This window comes from Podarcis gaigeae, assembly GCF_964106915.1.
Source record: "Podarcis gaigeae genome assembly, chromosome: 7".
NCBI lineage: Eukaryota > Metazoa > Chordata > Lepidosauria > Squamata > Lacertidae > Podarcis > Podarcis gaigeae.
The window spans coordinates 42,521,065-42,541,337 of record NC_139683.1 but is presented as its reverse complement, the minus strand read 5'-3'; the positions used below and the strand labels follow the sequence as shown (position 1 = coordinate 42,541,337).

General features: G+C 42.8%; 1 protein-coding gene across 1 annotated transcript in view; it reads left to right on the top strand.

The window, feature by feature from the left end:
* LOC310849400 (uncharacterized protein) overlaps positions 1-20,273 on the top strand; it is a 73,601-nt gene that overhangs the window by 16,085 nt on the left and 37,243 nt on the right. Inside the window, exons 8-17 of the mRNA XM_083749560.1 lie at positions 1,587-1,772; positions 2,778-3,061; positions 4,308-4,450; positions 6,757-6,978; positions 8,539-9,237; positions 10,945-11,096; positions 12,597-12,660; positions 13,895-14,106; positions 14,666-15,703; positions 16,640-16,723. Of these exons, the coding sequence (XP_083605686.1) occupies positions 1,587-1,772; positions 2,778-3,061; positions 4,308-4,450; positions 6,757-6,978; positions 8,539-9,237; positions 10,945-11,096; positions 12,597-12,660; positions 13,895-14,106; positions 14,666-15,703; positions 16,640-16,723 (3,084 nt within the window). The remainder of the gene's footprint in view (positions 1-1,586; positions 1,773-2,777; positions 3,062-4,307; positions 4,451-6,756; positions 6,979-8,538; positions 9,238-10,944; positions 11,097-12,596; positions 12,661-13,894; positions 14,107-14,665; positions 15,704-16,639; positions 16,724-20,273) is intronic.

Below are 20,273 nucleotides of genomic sequence, written 5' to 3'. Positions count from 1 at the left end.
AACAATCAATTCCACATTCTGCAATACCTTCTAGGAGCAGGAACTAAAAGAGGGGTGTTCAGGGGTGGGTTTATATGCCTTTGGAAGTAGAAATGGAAGCAGTCCAGACTATCAGCCTAGTTTCTACTTTCCCTTCAAAAAAATAAAATGAATGGAAAATGAATCTGTATTTCACTGAAAGGAATACCCTACTAATGTCGTATAACCTGCGATAATGTTAAGCTGACAACTATTGAGGCCAGACTTCTCCAAGCTGGGGGTGTTGCTGGACTACAACTCCCATCAGCTCCAACCAACATGGCTGATGGTCAGGGATGATGGGAAATGCAAGTCCAACAACATCTGGAGGGCACCAGGTTGGGGAAGGTTGTTTTAGACCAACTCTCAGGAGTTGACCTTTCATAGCGTGTTCACACAAAATAAAGGATTTTGCACATAAAAACATTTAGCGTTTCAACTGCATACCTAAAAGAATAGGTATACAGTATATTTCTAAATAAAACAAAGGAAAATAAAGTTTAATAGTGATTGCATGCTTTGAAACCATATGATTTACGAACTGACTTGTAAATACAGGAAATGAAATACAGAGTTACATGGAAGAGAGCTGAGATTGTCTACACATACTAACTGTTGGTGGGCAACTTCAAGGTTCCTGGGCAACTTCAAGGTTCCTGCTGCCCGTCTTATGGATTAAAATCATATGTCAGAGAACCAAAGAAAACAAATAACCAGGAGGGAGTTGAGGGGAGTTACTCTATATTGAGCTGCTGAGAACAACAAAATATGCAAAACAAAAAATGGATCGGTGGGATTACCATAGCAAGCTGAGTTGTGTTTTGATTCATTGCATTTATATATTATAGTTTATTTTTCCTAATTAAAAAAAAATAAAGTCCTCAGTGTGCTTCAAAAGGTAAAAAAGGTAAGGTAAAGGACTCCTGAATGGTTAAGTCCAGTCAAAGGTGACCATGGGGTGTGGCACTCATCTCGCTTTTCAGGCTAAGGGAGCCGGCGTTTGTCCACAAACAGCTTAGTGGGTCATGTGGCCAGCATGACTAAACCACTTCTGGCACATGGGACATTATGACAGAAGCCAGAGTGCACAAACATGCCATTTACCTTCCCGCCACAGCAGTACCTATTTATCTACTTGCACTGGCACACCTTCAAACTGCAAGGTTGGCAGAAGCTAGAATAGAGCAATGGAAGCTTACCCCATTGCATGGATTCGAACTGCCGACCTTCTGATCAGCACGCCCAAGAGGCTCAGTGGTTTAGACCACAGCACCACCTGTGTGTGTCCCACAGCTATCAGAGAGAACTTTGACCTTCTAAAAACACTTTTCTTCAGCTTGCTGTGGTTATCCCAGTCACCCATAGATTGTTGTGCACTATGCATAAGTAAGCATGATACTCTTTCATTCCGTACAGCTAATTGTATCCATATGAGTGACAAATGATACATATCAGATCATTAGTGTTCATAGCAAGTTTGAAATGAGCAGCAGCCATGTGCAAACTGCCTTTCGAGTTAGTGGGAAACCCATGCATGCTTGTCAACAATTGTTTTCTTTCTTTTCTAGTACGCAATTACCATTGTAGAAAATACACTCAATCAAGAGGCTCTGAGAATACAAGTTTTTGATTTAGATCAAGAGTATACAGATAATTGGTTTGCAGAATTTTATTTTATCTCAGGAAATGAAAATGGCAACTTTGACATAGTCCTAGACAGAGCAACTAACGAGGGTATCCTGAGGGTTATAAAGGTATGAATTTTCCTATTTTCATTGAAAGTCAAATTCTGATCCTATAACTGTTTATTAAAAGTAGAAAATATCCACTCTTTTTCATATTGTCCAAGAAACACAGAGTGAGAGATAACTGTAGTCTCTCAATAAAATAAGCTCTAGAGCAGGGGGTGAGGAAACTGGGGCCTTCCTGATGTTGCTGGACTACAATTCCCATCATACCTGCCCATCAAACTGATGGGACATGTCCAACAACACATGCAGAGCCACAGGTTCCCCATCTCCAAACTTCAGCTTTGCTTCCCAATTGACTTGCTTTATATAGTGCCTTAATTCATCTCCGTGTTGTGCACACATCAAGTGTGCATGTTTGCAAAGGGGTGTCTACACAATCAGCAGTCCTGCATGGGACATGGCTACATTACTTATCTGCAGACTTTCACACTCAGTGTATGGATGTAGAAGGTGTGGGGTCAGTGATATGCATGATTCTGGGGGTGGTATCAGCGGTGCTCCCCAGATTTTCATGCTGCTCTTTTGTAGGTATGACCAAGAGCCAGGGCTAGAAATGCAGTTTTGCCACATGTGTGAGGTTCTTAATCAACCACACAGGACTGTGGACTGACAATGGCTTTTCATGTTTCCTGCATTTTTTGTGTCATCTGTCAACATTTGTGCTCTGTCTGAAGCACATCTGGGGAAACTTTCTGATTCATATGTAATCTATGGAATTTATTAAACAGATTTAAAAAAAACAGAATGATCATAAGATCGTTTGACTGCTTTATTTGGATTTGACTTGTATGTGCTGGCTCTCCTTTTCGCTGCCTTCAGCTTTTCTGGAAGAGTCTTGTTATGCAAGCAGCAAATGATTTTAATACAAGATACTTTCCAGCGAATGGCTTTCTAACAATAAAAATGCTATGTGTATGATTTTACTATCCATAAATGGATGTGCATAATACCTTGTGTAAAGGACCAGAGAACAGCATGCATTACATCCTGTTTCTTTCTTTGTTTTAGGAAATTAACTATGAAGAATTTTCAAGCATACCACTGAGTATTGGTGTGCGAAACATAGCTCCTTTCCATTCTTCAGTGGCTTCACAATATCAATATTCAGCGGCTTCTCAGGGTACCCCAATTACAGTACAAATAACCAATGTAGTGGAAGGACCAGCATTTTATCCAACTTCAATAAAAGTGTCTGCACCTGAAAGCTTAACAACTAAAACTATACTTACCTATGATGTTGGAACATTCCAAGCTATTGACCAGGATACTGGGAAAATTGCTACTAACGTCCGGTAAGATAGGCTTTGTTTTCAGGATTCTTCTTTGTAGCTCACCCCAAGAATTCAGAATTATCAGAGTGTGTGTGTGTGTGTGTGTGTGTGTGTGTGTGTGTGTGTTCAGTATAAGCAGGACTCCATCTTTGCACCCACACATAGACATGCATACACACAGAGAGAGAAAGCAAAGGCTCTTGTTTCCAAAAAGGATGGAGGGTGGGGGTCTGATCTCGCCACTACTTTTAATTGTTTTCTGAGATATGGAGGGAAGGAAAAGGAAAATCTGGGATATTCCGGGATCAAATCAGAAACCAGGATGGCTTTTATGATTCTGGGACTGTCCCCGCAAAACTGGGACATTGGAGGGTCTGCATTTAGTATACAATAGGTGACCTTCAAAGTTGATCTTTCTCTGCTCTTTAAACTGCGTTTGTCAAAAATGAAATGTGGCTATTATATGGTTGATTTTTAAAGGAATGCATTTACAGTTCTGAATTTCAAATGTCAATGTTTTGTGGAGACGGAGACTTCCAAATGACTGTGGTATAAATAAATCCACTAATGGTACTCATTTATATTCTTGAGGCCTCTGTTGAAAGAATATTATAGTTTACCTACATTCAAACCTTAGTATTTAGTCACAACAAATATTTGCTGCATGGTCTATCCCAGTGGTCTTCAACCAGCCTAGACCCAAGAAACATCTGTGACTCCCAAGCTTCCAGCAGAAGAAAGACCCATTTTCACTTTTGATTTATACTTAATGGTGCTAATAATGCACATTATTAATCCTAAAATAGCAAATCACAGAGCAATAAAAATAGTGTTATCTTAGTATGAAAACCAATGCAAGGCAGATGTTCTATTATGGCCCTTCCCAGACATGAGGAGTTCCTGGTGACATGAAAATCGAAGACTCATTATTCTTACCTACAGTGATTGTGCCTGCCTGCTATAGCAGAAGTAGGAACTGCACAATCAGAGGTCTTCTAGGTTAAGTCCAACCCCTGCTCAGGACCCTGCAGGACACAGTTACAGCACCCATTACAGATGTCTGCTGAAGTGCCTTCAGCAAAGTCTTGTCACCTCTGCTCATTCTGCATAATATGTGGAAACTCTAAGATACAACAAAAAGGTTTGCTCTCACATAACAGTATTTTCTACTATTAAACTGAGCAAATAAAATCAGTCAGTTTGTGCAAATGTAAACACTGTTACATCTTAAAATGAAGCCCAATTCATTTCTGCTAATCAAAAACAGCTACGTCATGGGACGTGATCCAGCCGCCTGGTTTCGAGTCAACCCAACAACTGGTGCCATCTCTTTCAACAAAGTGATTGATCGGGAATCAATCTATGTAGTCAATGGGGTATACTCTGCAGAGCTGCTAGCTATTACTAGAGGTAAGAAAAGAGCTGGTTTTTTAAATATAATTTTCCTTGCTATTTACAGGAAGTCTGCAACAGCTTGAAGAAATGCAATTCTGCAAATTGAGATAGTTCCTCCAACTATCTCGTAGTCCTTTTTGAGCTAGTGAAGAAAGTAGCCTTTGTGGGTTTCAAATAGCTAAATATACAAATATTCCCCCTTCAACAACTGCACCCAAATGTTGGTATGGTAGTTTCAAATCAACACACGAAACTGATTCCCCATAAATCACCTCTGAAGACTCCACACTTCTTGAGTTCCTCTTTGTGTAAACTCTCTTCTGTCTCAGCTTCTTCAGCTTCCAACAGTAGAAACTGAAAGCACAAAATAAATGCATGCTGCTCAGTCATGCAACAGAATGTTTACAAAGATACCCATATTTTCAAATGAATGGAGACACAAACTGCCACTGAGGGACTTTTGAGGCTTTAGAGCAGGCATAGGGAAACTCGGCCCTCCAGATGTTTTGATACTACAATTGCCATCATCCCTGACCACTGGTCCTGTTAGCTAGAGATGGTGAGAGTTGTAGACCCAAAACATCTGGAGGGCCAAGCTTGCCTATGCCTGCTTTAAAGAGATACAGGGCTCTACAAGATTTCTCCTACTAGCAGTTCAGTGCTGCTGTTCAGTGGTGTTGATCTTGATATCCGAGGATATCCTGTTTAAACTATCCAAATTATAAGAGGCATGTAAACTATCATATGTGAACTAGTACTGATCATATAAGAAGCAGGGGCTGGATCAGACCAAAGACCCATCCATTCCAGCATGTTGTTCTCACAGTGGCTAACTAGATGCCTACTGGAAGCACTGTCCTCACTTGTGGTTCTCAGCAAATGTTATTCAGAAGTATATTGCCCCTGATCCTGTTTAAAGAATTGAGGCTGGTGACTATTGATATATTTTGTGGAATCAAATTCTGTAATTCTGCTGTGTGAAGGATTACTTCCTTTTGTTACTGAATCTTCCATCATTCAGCTTCATTGGATGAGCTCAGGTCCTAGAATCCTAAGAGGCTCTAGAATCCTAAGAAAGAAAATGTCTCTCTATCCATTGCCTTCAAACCATGCATAATTTTATATACCTCCACCATGTCCTCTGCCCTTAACTTGCCATTTTTTAAAACTAAAAAGACCCAAATGTTGCAACCCTTCCACATCAGGGAGTAGTTCCAGCTCCTTGATCATTTTGGGTGCCCTTTTCTTCACCTCTTCCAGCTTCAAAATATGATTTTCAAGAGAAAGTGACCAGTGTACAACATTTCAAGTGCAGTCCCACTGTGCAGCTGTATAGCAGTTTTATTTTCAGTTCCTTTGCTTATAATCCCACACATTGAATTCACCCTTTTCACAACTGCCACACGCTACGTTGGCATTTTCATTGAATTATCCACTATTATCCCAAGGTCTCATTCCTGATCAGTCCCTGCCAGTTCAAACCCTTTTAGCACAAATGTCAATTAAGGAATTCTTGCCCTCAGTGTGCAGAACTTTGCCCTTACTTACATTGAATTGCATTTATCATTTTAATGCACATTTGCTCAGTTCAGAGAGCTCCTTTTGAGGCTCCTTGCAATCCATCTTTTTAATTTTATCATCCTAAACAATTTGGTGCCATCAATAAACCTGGCCACCTCATTGCTCAACCCTAACTCCAAGGTCAAGTTTTTTAAAATCACTGTTCCTAATACCTTGGGAGATACAACTTATTATATCCCTCCATTGTGGGAGCTGCCTGTTTATTCCCACTCTCTTGCTAACCCATTTGTGACAAAAAAGCGTAGTTTTTTTCTGAATCTGGAAAAGTTCTTGCTTGCACAGATACACCATTACTAGGACTGCCTACATTTATTTTCACCAGTTTTCAAATGGACACACTGCAGGGTAATGCAGAATCAATCTGCAATGAGATTTTAGTTTCATAATGAAACCAGTTTCTCAAGAAGCACTTTTGAGGACCAAAAAGTATCCCATAAAACTAGATTGTGTGAGGACAATGTACTAAGTCTCCACTGATTCTAGAATAAAATGCTGTCTGTAGACAGCCTTCCGCCCCCCCCCCGCCCCCGCTTTTTATCCCATTATCAGCCATTGAGTATTTAACAGCTGTTTAACTTCAAACAATAAAATCAACCACTTGTTTACTTTTCTGATTTGTACAAATGTAGTTTTGCCATGCTGTTTGCTTACCAGGAGTATTTTTCTTCTGCAATATAGACTACTAAGATGCACCTGATTCCACCCACCCACCATCTTCATATAGATGTCTTTTATTACAGACAGTCCTTTCACAACAGCTACTGGTACCATTGTGCTTACTATTGATGATGTCAATGACAACTGCCCTACTGTAACAGACGAAATCAGAAGAGTATGTGTGGACAATCCAACAGCGGTAATCACAGCTCACGATCTAGATGGCCATCCATATGGTCCACCTTTTAAATTTACAATAGTGGCACAGTCTCCAGGAAGTTCATGGAACATCAGAATAGTGAATGGTGAGTACATTGTTATGTAGAGATCACCTTGCCAGTCAATGCTTGCCTGACTTTCTAAGCTGGTTTTACCTTCCAACACCTCCCTCCTATCCCTGCACCAACCATTTCTTTGTATGGTAAGTTTGTAAGAATTGGTGTGCTTTCTGGTCACTCTCAACTTGAGCATGTGGGAATCCTACACAACAGTTTGAAGAAGAAGAGTTTGGATTTTATATCCCGCCTTTCACTCCCTTTAAGGAGTCTCAAAGCGGCTAACATTCTCCTTTCCCTTCCTCCCCCACAACAAACACTCTGTGAGGTGAGTGGGGCTGAGAGACTTCAAGGAAGTGTGACTCGCCCAAGGTCACCCAGCAGCTGCATGTGGAGGAGCGGAGACGCGAACCCGGTTACCCAGGATTACGAGACTACCGCTCTTAACCACTACACCACACTGGCTCTCATCCCCAACCTTCGGCCCTCCAGATGTTTTGGACTACAATTCCCATCATCCCTGACCACTGGTCCTGTTACCTAGGGATCATGGGAGTTGTAGGCCAAAACATCTGAAGGGCCGCAGGTTGGGGACGCCTGAGTTTGAGCATCTGGGCCACAGGAAGGGAGAAACATCTATTGAGTTTGTAGCAAGCAAAGACATTCGGGCAAAGGCATGGTACAACTGTGTAATGTTATGTAATTCAGCTTCAATATAATGCAAATGTCTTGCACTATCTGTAATCAATTAAAGCATCCCTGAGAGTGAGCCTTCTTCAACCTCATGTCCTCCAGGTTTTGGGACTACATTTCCCATCATCCCTTACTGTTGGCCACGCTGGCTGAGACTCATGGAAGTTGTAGTCCAAAACATCTAGAGGGCAGGTGTGTGAAGGCTGGGGAAGGCTGCTCAAAGCATTTGCTAGAGACATGTTCTCCAAGCATGACCATCAAATAACCCTCTCCTGCTCTCTGGCTTCTCTGTGATCAACATGAATGTAGCTGTTGGGTACCTGCCCCCATTCACTTTTATCAATTGATGGCCAATTCTTACAAGACATTGCTAATTAACTTCATCAGCCCAGGGAATGGGAGGGTAAGCAAAGAGAGAAGTCATTGGCATAGCTCCACTGTGCTGCAGGAAAGAAACTCAAATGTGCTTTCTTAATGCACCCAGATGGGTTCTGAGGTTTGTATCCTACATCGCACAGGATTAGGCTCCCATCAGCACATGGATTTCTGCTTGCTCATCAGGACTTCCCCCTTCTTCCTACCCCCACATGCTTCCTGTGCCCTCCCCAGCTTTGCTCCTGAGGGTTGACAGAACTCCTAGAACAGATTTAGTGAAAATCCATGGGAAGGAGAGGGTGAGGAAATCCCATTGTACAAGAGGAAATCCTAACGCTGACAGCACACTCACTCAGCACTATGTTGGAGGTGACCCTGAGAGATTAATGTAGTCTAGGCTGCCCTCATAAGGACTGCTAACTTTATTTAGGAACATGAACTTGACCCTGAGCAGAGATTCCAAAGCAGAATTCTTAATCTAAATTGTTATTTTTGTTTCTTCCCTTTCCCCATCCCAAACAGATACCTCAGCAGCACTGTTCTCCCAGGATATAGAATTTGTCATTCATGAGGTCCAAGTTAGAGTGTTCGACAACAGTGGAAGAAGCTGTGATAGGCCACTGGTTATTCCTTTGCAAGCCTGTCATTGTGACCGCAATGGGAACTGTGTCAAGTCTGCCACTCGAAGAATCACTGTTACTATTATTGGTGGTGGTGCTGGTGGAGGAGGTGGTGCTGGTGGTGGTGGTGGTGGTGGTGCTGGTGCTGGTGCTGGTGGAGGAGGAGCAGGAGGAGGAGGAATGGCAGGAGGTGGAACAGGCGTTATTGGTGGAGGTGGCCAGGGAGGAGTCATTGGGGGAGGAACTAGTGGAGGAGGAATCAGCGGAGGAGGAACTGGCTGGGGAGGAAGCACAGGGGGAGGAACTGGCGGAGGAGGAACTGGCGGAGGAGGAACTGGTGGAGGAGGAACTGGAGGAGGAACTGGTGAGGAAGCAGGCAGCTGGGGAGGAACAGGAGGAGGAAGAGATGACGGAACAGGAGGAACCGGTGGTGGCACTGGTGGTGTTATTGATTATGGTGATGGTGGCACTGGTGGTTATGGTGGTTATGGTGGCTATGGTGGTTATGATGGTTATGGTTGGGGCAGACAAGGAGGTGCAGAAACTACACTTAGTGCTACAGCCATTGGCCTGATGTTCCTCGGAGGACTAATATTTGTGTGTAAGTATTCTACTGAAACTAAATTAACTATTTCTGTTTTGTTTGTTCTTTGGAATTCTGTGTGTTTTTAAAAAGGGAACTAGACCACTGATCTTTCTTATTTAATATTTTGCTATAACATTATTGCATTAATGAAAGCTGCTCTGTGCACTTTCCCATGAAATGAGGAGTTTTGACAAAAGGAGAGTTGAAGATTTTGGAGTCCCATTAACTATATGTTTATGTTCACACACATTAAAATCACAGCCTAGCCTTGAAGGAAGCATCAAGTGCTGCATTTAACACAGAAATGTGTGCTACCATAGCTGAATGCACAAGGCTAAGCAGAGGGACGCGGGTGGTGCTGTGAGTTAAACCACAGAGCCTAGGGCTTGCCAATCAGAAGGTTGGCGGTTCGAATCCCCGCGACGGGATGAGCTCCCATTGCTCGGCCCCTGCTCCTGTCAAGCTAGCAGTTCAAAAGCATGAAGTGCAAGTAGATAAATAGGTACCGCTCCAGTGGGAAGGTAAACGGCATTTCCGTGCGCTGCTCTGATTCACCAGAAGTGGCTTAGTCATGCTGGCCACATGACCCGGAAGCTCTACGCCAGCTCCCTCGGCCAATAGAGCGAGATGAGTGCCACAACCCCAGAGTCATCCGCGACTGGACCTAATGGTCAGGGGTCCCTTTACCTTTACCTTTAAGCAGAGTCAATGGCCAAATAGCTGTCTTACTTGTTTCCAAAAAGCCTTAAGATGCCTCATCAAACAGATAATTCTGGGTGCAACAATGAAAATATAGGAAGTAGCCTTGTGCTGATTCAGACCAGTGCTCCATCTAGCTCGGTATTGTCTCAACACTGACTGACAGTAGCATTTCTGGGGTGTTAGGCAGCAGTTTCCCCCAGCCCTGCCTGGAGATTGATTGGGGATTGGGAATCTTGGGGATTGAACCTGGGACCTTCTGCATGCAAAGTAGATGCTTTACCACTCAGCTATGGCTCTTCCCAACTGCACCTGCAGAGCAGATCCAGAGATGCATCAGTTGCCATAGGAGTGCTGCTCCTGCTTATGTAGCTGTCAGGGCAGCTGCTGTATCAGCAATGGGAATGGTGTTAAATTGGATCCCAGCACCAGTGGGCTGACTGGTCTACTTGAATCAGATTTATATCCTGGCACCTGATGCTGTCTCAGCCATGCCTGTTTGTGTAAAGAAGGATAAATAGAAATAATGTGGTGTTCGTAATGCTCATCATTGAAACATAAAAGTGGTTAAACAAATAGATTAAGAAATAAAGATGGTAAGAGAAAATAATTTAGAACAGTAAGAAAACACAGTTAAAAGGACAGTAAATAGTAAACCATGGAAAGAGTGGAAGGGAAGTAAAAGTAAAGATATATAGTAATTTGGATGAATATAGATAAGTTGTTATTATTATTGTAATTCATGTTTTATAAGTATTCTGTTATCTTTCTTATTATTTTGTGCATGATTGTAACATAGTATGTGCTGTCGACAAGAAATAATAGAAAAGTAAATAAAAAAAGAAAGAAAGAAACATAAAAGTCGTTAGAAATCAATGGGTTCTTGGTTCTGTCTAATTCAAAATTACTCTTGGGTCTCAGAACTTATCATTTCTTGAAATTAAGTTGTGTATTCATATTTGAAGACAAATATATGCCATAATACTTAAAAACGGCATCAATTTCTTTTACCTCTTCTATTAGTGGTTCCAATTCTGATGTCACAGAGTGACTGTTGCGGCTATTGTGGATCTGGTCCTACTGGTGGAGTTGGGGCTGGATTTGAGCCTGTGCCTGAATGTTCAGAAGGAGCTATTCATTCATGGGGAATTGAAGGAGCACAGCCTGAAGACCGGGTTGGTTCATAACTTTGCAGAAAGCTTTACAGGCTCTATCCCATTATCAATATGAAGCCTCTAACACAATGATGGACCTGTCAGACTTCCCAGCACAACCATTATTGTCTGTCCCATCTATTCCATTTCAACATTTATATTCCACTCTTCAGTGTTTTCACTCCGAGCCGACTCCCAAGTAATATAAAAGCAACCAAAATAAGCATAGCAAAACAACATATTACTTGGTTGACTATTTTCCTCCATATTGATCTGCCCAACTGCTAGGATCAGCTGAGGCAAGTCTCCCAGGCAGAAGCAGCTCACCAGGTGGGGTGGAACTGCTGTGCTAGCTTCCTGACAGGTGGGCCACTGTTGTTTACTGGGAGGGAGGAGCAAGGCAGCAGGGAGGTTGGTGCAGTATCACCATCATCATCACCATCATTAAAATTTCTATACCGTCATCTGAAGATCACAGGGTGGTTTACAATATAAAAACACAAAAATACATACCATAATAACAAGCAAAAATAATTCTCCCCCCATCCACCCCCAGTTTAAAAGGCCATAGATTTTTTAATTAGCCAAATGTCTCAGAGGAGTGTTTTTATCTAGCACCTAGAGATATGTAACCAAAGCCCAGGTGAACTTCCCTGGGGAAAGCATCCCACTAAGGGGGAGTGACCACAGAAAAAGCCCGTTCTCATGTTGCAGCCCTCTCAGAGAGGAGGCACACTAAGAAGGGCCTCAGATGGTGATCACAGGGTCCAGCTCACTTCATATGGGGAGAGGCAGTTTTTGAGGTAGCGTGGTCCTGAGCTTTTTAAGGCTTTATAAATCAAAAGCAGCACTTTGAATTGGGCCCAGAAACTAATTGGCCGCCGGTGCAGTTGAGCCAGGATTGGCATTATATGCTCAAGCCGTCTTGCCCCAGTGAGCAACCTGGCCTCCGAATTCTGCACCAGCTGATCTTTCCAAATTGTCTTCAGAGGCAGCCCTATGCATAACATGCTGCAGTAATCTAACCTGGAGGTCAACAGAGCATAGACAACTAATGTTAGGCTATCCTTGTCTAGGTAGGGATGCAGCTGAAGCAGATGGAAGGTACTCTGTGCCACCAAGGCCACCTGAGCCACAAGTGACAGCAGCAGATCCAAAAGTACTCCACAGTTGCATACCCACTCCTTCAGAAGAAGTGTAATCCCATCACTTACCTGACCTCCTGGTAGGTGGGTTGCTGCTGCGGAGGGGGAGGGGCCAGGCAGCAGGGTCAGCCTTATGCAAATTGGCTCCCCCTCCACTGCCTTGTCCCACCGTCACTCCCTGTGAGCAGCAGCTCTGCTGTCGGGAGGTTAGGTAAATGCTCCCACTCCAACCCAACATCTGCTTCTAATGCCTGTCTAGTTTCCCATTATGCTTGTGGTCCTCTGAATCAAGCCAAAAACCTTGTATTTACATCTCTTTTAAAAAATCAATATTTAAACTAGCTTTTTAAAATTTATTTTTACTCACTTCTTTTAGGATGTTTCAAATATTTGCGGGCAAGTAGCAAATACAGGCATGGGCGACTATGGTGACTCCTCAGGTAAGGCTAAACAGACATTGTAAGTTTGGTAAATAATACTTTTCATATTTATTCCTTCCAGTGGATATATGGAAGGATAATACAAAAGGCTTGGAGATACAGGGCAGCTTCAGAAGCATAATCCAGCTCCACAGACTGTGTTCACCTACTATAGTTTAGATCAGGGTTTCCCAGACTTGGGTCTCCAGCTGTTTTTGTAGCCCGAAAACAGCTGGAGACCCAAGTTTGGGAAACCTTGGTTTAGATCTTGTTAGCACCTCCAACGTTAACTGAAGTCCATACCATTGAAATCCAGAGATCAACAGATGTTCCTTTGTGCATATGGCATTCATCCATACAGATAAGCTGCTCTTTCACAGAAGAAGAAGTAGAAGAAGAAGAGGAGGGGGAGGGGGGAGGAAACACCTATACAGTGGTACCTTGGTTTACAAACTTAATCCGTTCTGGAAGTCCATTCTTAAACCAAAACCGTTCTTAAACTGAGGTGCGCTTTCCCTAATGAGGCCTCCCACCCCCAGTGCCCTTCTACCATTCAGCTTCCATTCGTAGACCAGGGTAAAGTTCGCTAACCGAAACACCTACTTCCGGTTTGCGGAGTTCATATACCAAAGAGTTCATTAACTGGGCTGTTCGTAAACTGAAGTACCACTGTATATGAGCACTAGTAGCAGTTGGCCTATTATGATGCACTGCTCCAACAACTTCAATCTGCCCTCAACCAGCCCCACTCTGCCAGCTTTCTTGATGGTGGCACTGGCTGTCAGCTTCCTCCTCTTCAGTCTCAAGATTGCCCTTGTAGAACTCAGAAACAAAGAGGATGGGTGCAAAATTAGAATTAGCTGGCTCAGTCTGTCATTACCTCTAGCATTACCTACCGTATTTTTCCATGTATAAGACTAGGTTTTTTTCCTTAAAAATAATGTCAAAAATTAGGGGGCATCTTATACACGGATACATCTTCCCCCATTTTCTTAAATCTGAGTCCCCCAAAATAGGGGGCATCTTATACATGGGGGTGTCTTATAGATGGAAAAATACAGTACCTTTTGCCTAACCAGACCCAAGGGACACCAGCCACTACTGCTAGCCCATATTAATGGGGTTTAAAGTGGCTTGAATTCATCTCCGCATTGGCTACTAGGCCAGGATGTTTGGGGGCTACATAAATTACCACTGTTCCTCCGAAAGCATCATGCAAAACTAATATGGGGTTGTTGTTGTTTATAATTTTCAGATATCTATGCAACTAAGTATAAAGGTGGAGTGAGTACAGGAGTTGAAGAAACAATCGGACTCGGAGCAGTTAAAGGCTATGGAACGAATGTTGATTATGGAACTACTACAGGCTATGGAACAACAGGAAGAAAAGAAGCATATGGAGGGACCATAAAAGAATACAGAGAGAGTGGCGTGAATATGGCTTTCTTGGACAGCTATTTTTCAGAGGTAACCCATGTTCATCTCTTTCAACGCAGGCAGTTTACTAAATGTGCCAGTTTGGGACAAGTCCTTATGCAACTGTCCTTGCCAGTATATGTAGGGCAAATTTCAGTCCCAGGTAAACAGGACTATGTTCAGGGTCAGAGAAGTCCAAACTGCTTTTATCCAAGTTGCTGAATGCAGTTGCTTTAGCAAATTGGAGGGGTGGTAGGGAAAGGTGGTGACTTTAGGTTGCTTTGCACCAAGTGTATTTCTGGGTGCAGAGAAGTTATACTTGCTGGTTGTATCTGACCACATCTGCCCCTGCCACATCATTTCCTAGGCACATCAATTTCTCCTTCTGCCCTCAACATAAACTCTGCATGCCTGACCTTTGGCTAACAGCAGAAGGAATTTATCTGAACAAATCTAATCACTCCAATTGCACATTTTTTAACCACTGATATTCTGTCTGGTGCTCAGTAGCAGTGCATTGCATCTCTTACTAATAGATTTATTTTCTTCTCCATGTTGATCACAAGAAAGCAAGGACTTCAATTCTGTCTTCCCCTTTCTTCATTTTTAGAAAGCGTTTGCCTATGCTGACGAAGACGAAGGCAGACCTGCAAATGACTGTCTCCTGATATATGATCATGAGGGTATAGGCTCTCCTGTTGGTTCCATTGGCTGTTGCAGTTTTATTGGTGATGATCTGGATGACACCTATCTAGATACACTGGGACCTAAGTTTAAGACCTTGGCAGAAATCTGCCTGGGTGTGCAAATTGAGTCATTCCCAGATACTGACTCAAATTGGCCATCTTTGCCCAATCCTGATCTCGATATAAGCCTGCCACCGCCTGGAACTACCATCGTTGTTAATACATCTTCAACTATGACTCCACCTCCTCCTGTTGGCAGCACAACGGTTGTTACTGAAAATACCTACACAACTACTTCTGCTGTACAGCCTCCAAGGCCTGATCCTATGCTCCAAGGCAATGTAGTGGTGACTGAGACGTATACAACGGGGCCAACAATGAAACCTCCTACAATGAATGTCGATCCTCTGTGTGGATCAAATGTTGTGGTAACAGAAAGGGTGCTTGCTCCTGGTGCGGTCACTGATTTGCATGGCATGATAGATATTCCAGAGCTACCAGATGGGTCCAATGTGGTGGTCACAGAAAGGGTGATTGCTCCAAATGCAAGGATACCCCCTTCCATGAGTATTCCTGACCTGTCTGAGGGGTCAAATGTAGTGGTGACGGAAAGAGTGATTCGACCTGTTGCAGGCATGCAGGGCAATTTGAGCATTCCTTCTGAGTTATCAGGTGGACGCAATGTGGTTGTTACTGAAAGGGTAGTGTCAGGGGCAGGAATGAGTGGAGGCATTGGTGGCATGAGTAGCATCCCTTCTGAGTTATCAGGTGGACGCAATGTGGTTGTTACTGAAAGAGTAGTTTCAGGGGCAGGAATGAGTGGCGGCGTTGGCAGCATGAGTGGCATCACAGGTCAAATGCTGAGTCCCGATAATCTCCTTAGCCAAACAATAGGATCCGCTTCTCCTGGTACGAGTCGAAGGCGAGTGACAAAATACAGCACTATTCAGTATTCAAATCAATAAAGCCTCTTGCAATTACATATTGCTGCAAAACTCCCCTTTTTTTAAGAAAGAGATTTGCCACTGAACAATGTTATTATTTATACATAGCAAATCACATGGGGGGGGAGAGAGAGACTTGCCTGAAAACTTCTTAAAGCTATGCAGACCAAAAAGGAAATGCAGAATCACTGTCAATATAGGACCACTCTAGCACCCTGCCCGCCCCCCATCCACAAATGGCAGTGAATATAATACAGGAGCCAATGGCACAGACTTTTAATACATCATTGGTGTTGGAGAGCATTGTGGGTCCATCGTGGTGCCTTCTTAATGTCATTTGCTAAAAAACACCCTGTGTTTGCTCGCCACATTATTCAATTGTTTTTACCAGCCTGGAAAGGAAATGGAATTGTGCTCAAGGTGACTTTTAGGAACAGCTCCCTTAGGAACACTGGCCGGACTGTTTCACTCAGTTTTGGAACTGCTTGGTGTATTTCATAGTGCTTGCATAGAATCTCTTCCAAGTAGTAACTTCAGATGTAATGCACAGTTCAATTCTCTAGCTGGCAAACATGAAGGCGCTAGGTAACAAAGTGAGGGAAAGAGGAAAGAAACAAAATACATCAACTTTCGTATGGCAGACTGAAATTCTGTGTGATATCACAGTCAGAATGGTAGGCTCTTATGAGCTCTTTTAAGGACAACACACAGCCCTAGCAGCAGAGGATTCCAGGTTGTATCTGGTTTAAGCAAAATTATTACAGGTCATTGCAGTATTGATGAATGATGCATGTTTAAGACCCCATTGAATGCCATCAGTTCTCAGAACATATCAGCCACTCTTTATGACTTTGTATATGATGAATACAAACTCTTCCTGGCCAGCTACAGGAACCACTCTGGTCATGAAGCAGTTACCTTTCTGACAGTATACATTACCATCCCTCTACTTAGTTTCCTATAGAGCTTAAATTGCATGGCATACTGGCAGAAGGAACCACATACTTGGGGAAAAATGATAACAAGCCAAGAGCACAGGTACGACTAAACGAGCCTGTTGTATCATATCTCGAAAGCAAATTTGATTATTGAATGGTTTCTCTCTGAAGAAACTTGCTCTGATAAATCTGTATTTTGACAAAAGCTTAACATCTCCAGCTAAATATTTGCTATTAACTTTTTAAAGCTGCTGCAAAACCCTAAAACTGAAATCCTATGCCTGCCATGGAGTAAGTTCCCACACTGAATCATGGATTACTTGTGGAACAAGCATAAGATTGCACTGCTACCCAAATCTTTTCTATGTTGTTTATTGCTTTCATGGAAGCTTAAATGCACACAAAGCTGAGTCAATAAAATACTGAAAATATAGACTATATTGGCCAGGATCCAAAGAGCTTCTTCAGGAACACCAAAGGGAACCTGCTTGCATGCACCCAGAAGAATATTGGGCTTTTCTTTCTTTCGTCATCATATCCCTATGCTTTATCACAAACTAACACTTTATATATGATCATGAAGGTAAAGGCACATCTGTTGGTTCGACTGACAGTTACATGTTTATTGGAGATATGTCATAGGGTGCTTCACTGGGCATGCAAAGGCCCTAGAAAAGTTCTTTGGGTTCTGGCTCACATGCTTAGTTATTTACCATATGTAAGCTGAAAGTAACTGCAGCATCGACAACATGCTCTGTAATGTAAATATATTTGTTCTTTTCAATGATTGTTCCACCCCCCCTTCAGATTATAATACTCTGTTCTCTTTACCTTGGAAGTGCCTTGATTATATTTGGTAGACATCTAAAGAAATTTAAGGACCTTGGTTTTTATGGCTGCTTAAAGGTGCTCCCAGTGTTTCGTTTCCTTCTGTTGTTTTATAAATGTGTGTAGTGGAACAGCCAGAAAATGAAAAGTTTCCAATTAGCAATAATGATGCCTTGGATTAACCTCATTAACCACCACTGTCATGTCAATACAGGATCCATTTCTAATGAAGCTCCTGCAACATTATTTGGTCCTTATATTTGACTTTCCTTGTGTTACAAAGCCATTCCACTTCAACCATTTACTGGCTACTTCTCAACACAGTTTTTTAAAACATCAGAAACAGAACTTAGTTTCTCTTTGTATTTCTTTGGATCTATTCAGTTTCAGTAGCTTTCAGCACTTACAAGGGCAAATGTTCACTATATATTTTAGACCAGTTTAACTATTATGGTTTCACCCAAAGAATCCTGGGAATTATAGCTGAGTAGGTGGCCTGAGAATTCACTATTAGAGCTCTATGGCACAAAACTGACTCAATAATTCCTTGTAGGAGCAAATATATGGTCATTGTGAGTGCAGTTATGCCCACAATCAGAGACAGTCACCATTTTGGCATATTTCAATTGTACAAGATAGTTCCATTCTGTCCGAATAATTATGTTGTATTTAAAATATTTAGTTGGCTATTAATTTTGATTTGGTTATGGTTACTTATAAATGTAAATAACCATTGCTGCTGAGCAGTCTTCATTCAACCCACAATTGTACACATGAGGAAGCCCCGAAGAAGCTAAACTTCAAGGCAACTCTTTCTCTTTTGTGTGTTAACAACAAGGACTGCCAGTAACAAATAAGCTTCTCTAAAGTAAGAAACATGCACTCATTTGATAATAGACATCAGCACATAGGTGTTTTTATTTTTAAAAACGTACTTCCTTACACAATATATTTTAAGCTGGTCTGAAATATTAGTACCCTAGAATTGCATGGCTGTAATTAGCACAGTCACTTTTCACTCTTCTCTTCATGTTTATTGAAACTACTGTCTGGGAATAAAAATAATCCTAATACAAAACCTTTTTTTAATGAAAAAAGGGTTTGTTGGTTTGTTTTTGTCTGTCTATAGTACGATGCACTGATACGCCTTAGAAATGAACTGTTTAATACTTGGCAAACATAGGCTTTAACACTTGCTTTTTCACTTATCAACTAGCAATAACATTGCCCTTCGAGTACCTAAAGCACTTGTTAGTAATAACCCCTATTGCTGTTTTCTGCTGTGATTGGGTTTTGTTTTGTTTTTTTAAGAATTGCTTTGTTTGTGAGTAAACTACTGAAGCTCTGTGGTTACAATAAACTGGCAAACAAGCTTATATTTGAAGATGTAAAATAATATTCGGTTTAATAAAAACTTCTGGCCAAACTTGTTTGATTTCTTTACTGATGGAAGTGATTTGTAGTCTATAGAGATACTTGTGCTGCAACCCTAATGTTTTTTAAACATTGGACCTTGGGCCACTTGCAGGTGGGCCACAGTACCATATTCTCACTTGCCTGCCCTGCCCCATATATGTATGTCATACATCTTCGGTCAGGCCAATGCCAGCACCAATAGCTCCTGAAAGGTAAAGGGACCCCTGACCATTAGGTCCAGTTGTGACCGACTGAGGTTCATCTTGCTTTACCAGCCGAGGGAGCCGGTGTACAGCTTCCGGGTCATGTGGCCAGCATGACTAAGCCGTGTCTGGCGAACCAGAGCAGCGCACGGAAACGCTGTTTACCTTCCCACAGGAGCGGTACCTATTTATCTACTTGCACTCTGAAGTGCTTTCGAACTGCTAGGTGGGCAGGAGCTGGGACCGAGCAATGGGAGTTGCGGGGATTCGAACCTTCTGATCGGCAAGTCCTAGGCTCTTTGGTTTAACCCGCACTCCTTGGGTGAAGAGCAAAAATGGCTGGAAGACAAAGAAGGGGGTGGAAAAGGTATTCATACTCTAAAGGGAAAGGGTGTTGAAAGAAATTACAAAGTGAGATAAGACATACAGTGGTACCTTGGTTCTCATACTTAATCCGTTCCAGAAGTCTGTTCCAAAACCAAAGCATTCCAAAACCAAGGTGCACTTTCCCATAGAAAGTAAGGCAAAATGAATTAATCCATTCCAGACAATTAAAAACAACCCCCAAAACAGCAACTCAACATGAATTTTACTATCTAATGAGACCATTGATCCATAAAATGAAAGCAATAAACCATGCAATCTACCTGTACTACCCAGTATCAGAAACTGGCAGTGATCTACCAGTCTTGCCATTGGAGGGACCAGACGAGAGGGGGGGATTTAAGTGGAGGGGTGGAAACACTCAAACTGGAGGAACGAGGAGCGCGTGGGGAAGGAGGTGGCTAACTGGATCGGGCGGGAGGGGGCAGTTTAAGGGGGGGAGTGAGGCAAAAGTTTTCTCCCCGCGCCCAAACCAACCCCCCTCCTCTCTCCTGCATGTTTTCCGGCATCATGATCTGCCCAGTCCCGGGCACGGCGGCACCGGGATGCGACAGCAGCACCAGAACGTGGAGAGGAGGAGGCGGCTGCGCTCCTAGCCCCCAAACGCTGAGCTGGGTGGGCTGGAGCCTGCTCGCAGTACGAGCGCCCTATCCCCTGCTCGGAATGCGGCGTCCGCACTGCCTCGCCTGGACCTCCCTTGGGGTCGGGCTTGGGACAGGAGGGAAGGAGAAGCCCAGCATAGTTCCCCCACCACACGCTCCCCCCCCAAAAAAAAAACACCTCCCCTCTCTGCGCCCTGAGGGAGAGCCGCCAACTTCC